Below are 8,015 nucleotides of genomic sequence, written 5' to 3'. Positions count from 1 at the left end.
TCGGCGTGGTCGGCCGGATCACCGTCTCCCTTGTATGATAGAGGTGGTAACTTGAGCTTAGTTGGCACCGGACGTCTAGGACGTAGGCGTTGAGGGGCCCCTAACCGCGTATCGAACGACGCGCGGCGATCGGCTCCTCGCATTCCTAATCCGGCTCCTCTCCTCGTAGCGGGAAGGACTTCTTCTCCGACTCGGACTTCTTCTCCAACTCTGCTGAGTCGGACTCCTCTGGTTTCTCCGGGGTAAGCCTCGTTCGTGTTGCGGGGACGCTGTCCTCCCATGAGTGCGGGAAGGACTTAGGTCTACCACGCCCACTTTGGGCTCCCCCGGCGACTTGGCTGGGTCTGCTTCTCCCAGTGCTCCGTTCAAGTTTCTCGGAGTCACGTTTTGGGCCCTGGTCTCCTGGGCGTTTTCCGCCGCTCTTGTCGGCGTGACAGTGTGAGCAGGCGTATTACTAATTAGGTCCAGGACCATTTTTAGTTTCGCTATGTCAACCACATGTCCCATGATGGTGACTGGTTGGTTGCGGCGGCGTGTCCGGCGTTATGGGCATGCCGAACTCCGGTTGGATTACCCCCGCGGTGGAGGGTCGCGACTCGAGAATTGTTGAAGGTGTCATCCTGGTGGAATGCGGTTTCGTCGGTCACGACCGCGTCTTGTTGTTTTGACATCTTCTTAGCTTTTTGGGTGGGTTTTTGTTTTTTTTTTTTTTTTGTTTGGGAATGAATGTGACTAGCTTCTAGTGTCTTTCCCCACAGACGGCGCCAATTGTTCCGGGTGTAATTCCAGAGCAAGTATAGTTACCAACCTTGGCTCGTTGAATGATGTCTTGAGTTGGCTTCTCCTTTGGTCTCAATCGTTCCTCACGGCCTCTCCTGCAACAATGAACGAACTGAGGGCTTGGCTTTGTGCCAAGCGTACTCACTCCGACGCCCAAGTCAGTAAACTTAAGAGATAAGTTGTTACTTGGCTAAATGTGTATTGTAGAGAGGTAAGGAAGATATTACCAGATGAATAGTGTATTTAGGTTTAGTTGTGGATTAGTTGGGATCCTTTCCTCAATGAAGGTTGAGGAGTATTTATAGGCTTTCACCTTTTGTCACGTAGTGGCCAAGTGGCCAAGTGGCTAGCAGGTGGAAAGACTGATCTACCCCTCGGCCGAGAGGCCTATGGCTGACCGGCGGATCCTGTTGACTCGCCGCCGAGGGGTCTTGGATATGAGTACGCGGATATGTGTCCCGGCTGGTGGGTTACCATGCCGGGACCCAGGCTGATGGGCCGATGGGCTGCATCGGCTAGATTGTCCAAGTCGTTGACTTGCTGTGGATATCTTTGACCTTGCTCAACCATGTTGACTTGGTCAGCGGTGCAGAATATGCCCCATCACCCCTAATTTGAGTAACTTGAGAATCAAAAACATTATTTGTAACAATAGGTGTTGGGACCGTAGATTAGTGTCTATGTTTTTTGATGAAAGACATTCTTGCTATTCCGATTCGATGCTCTGAAGGCAGTGACAACTTCTTTTGGTCGGCTTCTTCGTCTGGAGATTACTCACTTAAGATTGGCTACCACATTGCTCTAAAAAACTCCTGGAATACTTCAGCTACACCGAAGGACCTTTCAAGAGTTCCAGCTGCGTGTATGGGTGTTTTTCAGAAAATCCTATGGAATCTTCCAGGGCCGAAAAGCTGGATCATTCTTATTTGGAAAACTCTCACTGAAACTTTGCCTTGTGGGGAGGGTTTCTTAAAGAGGGGTTTTGATGGTCCATTTACTTGTGTACTTTGTGATTCACAAGAAACGGAACGCCTGATCATCTTTTCCGTGATTGTTCATTTGCTAGTAGAGTTTGGGCTGGAAGTGTTTTGGGGATCTGGGCTCAATCAGGGGATAATTTGAACCTCCAGTCTTGGGTTTGCAATTGGCTTTCTGTTCTTTTTAAGGCTGATAATAAACAAGAGGTTTGTCTTTCCTTTTTGTGTACCTTTTGGACTATCTGGGTGGTAAGGTGCAGAAAGGTATTTGATAATTCTGAGTGTTCCCCTATTGGTGCTATCTTACTATACCAAGATTCTCTTAAATGGGCTCTTTGGGCTGAGGATAAGAAATCAGAGTCCATAACATTCCAAACACCTTTGGAGGAAGAATTGACTAACCTTAGGAATGGAGTTATCTTTCCTTTGATCCAGGGTTCTCTTAACTGCTCACAATCTCATATTTATGTGGATGCTGCATGGTCAAAAGAGCTTGTTGCTGGTTTGGGTGGGTGTATCATGTTTGATAATGAGGTTGTGTCTGACTCGTATCAAAGGAAGTCTTTGAGAATCTTTGAGCAAGTGAAGCTTTGGCAATTAGGGAGGCCTTGAGGTGGGCGCTCTCTCGCAATATCCTCCATGTTACAATTTTATCTGATTGTCTACAGGTTCTTGCTCAAGTTCTGAAGTGTTCTCAACTCAAACATTGGATTAGGAATACTGTTGAAGATATCACTGATTTAGCGGCAAACTTCCACTGCGTTTCTTTTGCTTATGTTCGTAGAATTTGTAATAAAGCCGTTCATAGGTTAGCTAAGCGTGTTGCTAAATTGTAGAACTCTTTTAACCCGATTGTCAAAAAAAAAAAAAAAAAAAAAAAAAAAAGGTTCATGTGTGACTTTTTATTTGATCATTTTCTTACTAGTTTTTTTTTTTAAAGGGAATATGTAACTGATCAAAAACATTAAATAATCTATATTCTATATAAAATTATAAAACAGAAACCAAAAAAATCCCGCCTAACATGGCAAACTTGCAGAGTACTAAACTACATAGTACATACAATTGTCTAACCCTATTACTCTATGAATGATGTACGGCCGCCTAACATTGCAAACTTGCAGAGTACTCTAATCTCACTTCACTTTGTCATGCTTTTCCATATCTCCTACTTTTTCCTTCTTCCTCATATATTCATCTTTCAGAATATTTTGTTCTGAATTTTCGTTTTCTATGGCTTCAGTCAGCATAGAAAACTTGATTTGTTCACAATTTTAATTCATTCACACAAATAATTCGAAGATGAGGGGTTTTATCATAGATCCACAACTAATCTTTCAGGTAAATTTTTATGTAAGATATTTTATCAATGATATTGTATGGTTTATTAATTTTATTGCTTTGGATTATTTTATTTTTTTACAGACTATTGAGAAATATTCATCGTTAGATGATACTTAGATCATTCAATTTCTTGATATATTGATGGAAAAGCTCTTTTGTGAGTTGTGAGATTTTTTGTAATTTTGCTCTTTAATTGACCAAAAATATATAATTCCAATTTATCTAGCAAGAGTAAATATTGATCCTCAAATGCTACGACAGTGTAAATATTTCTTCAGTGCAGATCTTTTGTCCCATTTTGTGTTTTATCTTGTGTTCCGTCACTTCTCTTATTGACACAAGCACTATGATATACTCCCTCCAATTTCCTTTTATCTTCCCCTTTTTTTTGAGTACTTACTATTCTATTTTTATAGGATTTGTTGTAGGGTATTATTTTATATCCTCTTCAAGCAGTAAGTGAAAGTGAAACTACGAAGAATTGATTTCAGGGCAATGCCGAGGTTGTCATACAATTTATACTAAGAGGTTCAGTATGGATATACACTACAGATCTACAGAATACTTTTAGCACAAATTCTCATTATAGACAGACACTATCCGTCTATACGTATAGACGGATATCATTTCTCCTCACAAAATACCCATTTGCCATAAAGTGGGAAGCTCATGGAGGTGCCCCACCTTGTCCCCCTACCCATTTTATTAGAGGTCTTTACCCATCAATACGCCCCACCCGTCTATCATAGACGTATTGTACTTTTAGAAGACCTCACCATCCCAAAGATGTACTTCCTCCATTCAACTCCACTCTACCTATTTGTATTTTGCACAAATATTAAGAAGGGTGGGGTTGGGTGAAAAATATTGTAAATAAATAATGAGGTATAATGTAATTAAGTGGGGTATGAGTGGAAAAGGGTGGAGTTTGATGTAGAAGTAGTGGGGTATGAGTGGTAAATATTGTAAATAAGTAATGGGGTATGAGGACAAAATGGTCATTTGACATTCGTTTTTAGGAAATAGGTAGAGTGGAGTTGAATGGATTAAAAAGGAAAGATGGTAGAGTGGAGTTGAATGGAGGAAGTATATCATGTTTGTGAAACCATTACCTTTTCAAAATATGTAATACCAATGACTTTGAATAGTCAACTTCCCTCATTCATGTTAAAGCTATGTCTTCTCATTTGTCAAGGATGTTATTCATTTCAGTTTTTTTTTTTTTTTTTTTTTTTTCATAGGGTGCAACGAATTTTTAATTCGTAATAGAAGATCTAAATTACTAACTTCTACCTCTGTTTTAGTCATTTATTTACCTTTTACATTTTGTTATTTTCTCAGAGGGTTTAACGAATTTTTAAGTGGTAATAGAAGATCTAAACTAATACAGAGTACTTCCTTTGTTTCATTCATTTGTTTACCTTAAACATTTTTTAAGAGACATTTAATCAAAAGTATGATTGGGACGAAAAGAGTATATTATGACAATGGCAAATGAAATTATATATCTGAATTGATAATGTAAATGATGTAAATGGCTAAACATGACACTGTACACCAACGACCTTCACATTATGAATTGAAGTTATTTGTTTGATAATGTAAATGGCTAAAAAAATATTATACACAAACCTCATATTATGAACTTATTTATTTTTAAAATTCTTTTTTATATGTACCCGTGCAACTTTGCACGGGTTTTAAACTAGTATCATATCTATGTTGAACCTAAAACATATTATTAGAAAATTAGTACATAAGATAAGATAAAAGGAGAGAAGTAGATACTTTTTTCATTCATATAGCGATCGATTCTTTAGATAAAATCGTTACGATTTTTATTTGTATACTTTTTCGTTTTTCAAAGTTTGATTCATATTTAGAATTTGTAACATTTATAATTTATTTATTAAGATATTTTTCTATCGACAAAACTTATTTTAAGTATATATCTTGTTCTTGATTTGTATAGGTTGTCACGTACGAAAGTAAAATAAGCTAAGGGTGCCAAACTGCCAATCACTGCCACCAATATTATTTTTGTGTGTGATTTTTTTTTTTCTGAAATTAAAAAAATTAATGTTAGCCTCTAAGGTTACAGTAGGTCTCCCTTGTGACGGGTCGGATATTGCGACGGGTATTTTATGAGTGGAAATGGATAGAGGGGACAAGGTGGGCACCCACCCCATGTGCTCCTTCTCTCACCCCCATGGGTTTTGTGTGAGACAATATGGTACCCGTCACAAGTTTGTGACGGATACCCTCCGTCATAAGGGAGAATTTGTGCTAAGGTTATCACATGTATCAATTTTCCTTAATTTGTTTTCTCATTAAAATGGAGAAAATTGTAATAATCCTAAATTAATTTGTTTCCTTATTAAAGTATATGAGTGGTTTTGGAGGGAAATTTTTGGATAGACTTATTCTTTTATTATATTGGGGATTAATTAATTAATTATATAATTTATAGCCCATAATTTGTATGAGATCCAATAGCTCCAATTGCTATTGTTAGAAGTAATTTGGTACTCACTCAACATATATATCATAATTCAACTTGATTGCAACAGTATAAAAATGAGATTTGGCCATTTGGGAGACCATATATGGCGATGATGTTGTTTATGATGTTCAGATGCTAAATTATTCTCATTCACAAAACAATAACAATGCTAAGTTTATGTTAAATTAACACAGCTAATAAAACGGGATGTAAAAAATATTACGACATGGTAACATTATATGGATATACGGTACATCTTTTAAACAAAATACGGAGTATATTTAAGTACAAAATCGAGACTCTACCTCTAATTTAATTAAGGTGAAATCTATATTGTAGTCAATGCCAAGTCACTCATCAAAATCCAGTTCATTTCATTATCATCTTCAGTTATGTAATCAATAATCATAAACCTCTCGGTATAAAACAACCAAATTTAGCTCTCAAGCGTATTGACCTTAAAGGGGGTAGAATTCCATTGGCCTTATCATTTATCAACATATATCTCACCATCACAAGCAACAAGATTAATATTAGGAGTGTGCCTAAGAGTTTCATCTAATGTCTATGTAAAGAGGTTTGTTCATGTAAAGTTAGTATTGACTATTGAAAGTTTAGTTTGTAATGAAGTTGAAAAATTAGAGAGATAAGTAAATATGATGTACTTTAAATGACAATTCACCAAATATTTATAAAGTCCGACTCATTTTATACCACACTCATATAACTCGACATCCCGAGATCATCTTACCAAAACTGATTAGGTGTTCTGTCAAATAAATATCTCCAGTCGAGTTGCCTTACAATTAGACCTTATCAGGGCCGGCTAAGAGGGTGTTCAACCCGTTCAACCGAACAGGGCCCAATATTCTAAAAACCCATGTAGTTTCGATATATATATATATATTTTACAGCGATTATTTTTATCACTAAGAGCACTTGAGTGGGTTGGCAAGAACATTTTATTCTAGTCAAATGGTGGTGTGCTTGATTCACAGTACTAGCTCTTCCTTTTTTATATATTATTTTATCTAAAATGAAAACCAAATAATGTGTGAAACAATATTCAAACCCTCAACCTCAAGACACTAGAGAGGGTGATGAACCATCTCAGCCACTGTATTCTTGGTTAATTAAACAAAATTGATAATGATATATAGCTATAGTGTCTATCAAGTAATTATTTTTTGTGAATGTGAAACGCCAATGAAGTAAATTTAATAGTAGTGTATCATTAGATAAACAATTTTTACAAGATTTTGGGACTTTTATTAATGTTTCACACAGGGCCACCAGAACTTCCCAGACGACTCTGAGCCTCATGTTATTGATGGGCCAAATGTAACATACTTCCATAAATAATATTGAAATAAATAAACATTTATTATGGAATAGAGGTCTGTTTGAAAAAAGTGTAGCTAATGGATTCACGTAGGTTTAAGAGCAAAGTTGTACATAAATACTTGTTTTTTTTCCAAAAAAAATAAATAATTCATTGATAGAACGCCATACGACACTTATAAATGATATGTATAATCGAAAACAAATCTAATGGAAATCAAAGAAAAATAATTTTCTTATAAACTAGGGATCTCAAAGCAGCATTTGACAATTCGGCTGGTCCTATTATCGCTATCTTTATGTAACTTTTGAGGGATCTTTCGTTTGATTTATGAGATAAAAATTTACCTCTAACTGGTTCAAAAGATCGTTGACAAATCACTTGTACCCTTTGAAATAACACGCTACGAATCATCAACAAACTACTCTTTGTTATATTACTGATGAGACTAAACCCACGAATATTGGAAAAAACCCGAAATAAGAGGCAGAAAAATAATTCTCACCAAAAAGGAGACTTTTATTAAATAGAGATAGACCTGCATACTATTAATTGAAAAATGAAAAATTTTGGGGCTTACCATCGATTGATAATCAATAGAAGCCCCGAGTATAACTGATGGTCATGGATGCTAGGTTTTAGAGAGGTTTTTTAGAGAGAGAGAGTTACAACAAGTGTACATAAATACTCCCTCCAATTTCCTATTATCTTCCCTCTTTCTTTTTTCACACAAGTTTGATTAACTTTCCTCTTTCCTTTTTTGGTAAGTTTCATTCATTTTTTATTAATTTCTCTCTCCTAAAAAATCAACAACTCTCATTACTTTATCTATTCTTTATTCATCATTCATTCTTTATTATTTTCTCTCACCTATAAATTTCACAACTTACAATATTTTATTCTACTTTATTCTTTCTTTCTTCCCCTTTCTTAATTTTTGTGTCCAAAAGAAAGGAGAAGATATAAGGAAATAGGAGTTATTAGGTACCCATTAAAAGACAATGATTTATAAGGGCATTAACAATAGAGGTTTGTCAAAGGGTTTGTAGAATGATGTGTCAATTATTTT

At 36.3% G+C, this 8,015-nt stretch overlaps 1 protein-coding gene across 1 annotated transcript; it reads left to right on the top strand.

Moving 5' to 3' along the window:
- The first annotated feature begins 1,470 nt into the window (after positions 1-1,470).
- On the top strand, positions 1,471-2,593 carry LOC141639365 (uncharacterized). Its single transcript, XM_074448513.1, has 3 exons — positions 1,471-1,863; positions 1,947-2,339; positions 2,426-2,593. The coding sequence occupies exons 1-3, from the start codon at positions 1,471-1,473 to the stop codon at positions 2,591-2,593; spliced, it is 954 nt and encodes a 317-aa protein (XP_074304614.1).
- The last annotated feature ends 5,422 nt before the right edge of the window (positions 2,594-8,015 follow it).

This window comes from Silene latifolia, unplaced genomic scaffold, assembly GCF_048544455.1.
Source record: "Silene latifolia isolate original U9 population unplaced genomic scaffold, ASM4854445v1 scaffold_357, whole genome shotgun sequence".
Taxonomy (NCBI): Eukaryota; Viridiplantae; Streptophyta; class Magnoliopsida; order Caryophyllales; family Caryophyllaceae; genus Silene; species Silene latifolia.
This window is presented reverse-complemented; position numbering and strand designations above follow the sequence as displayed.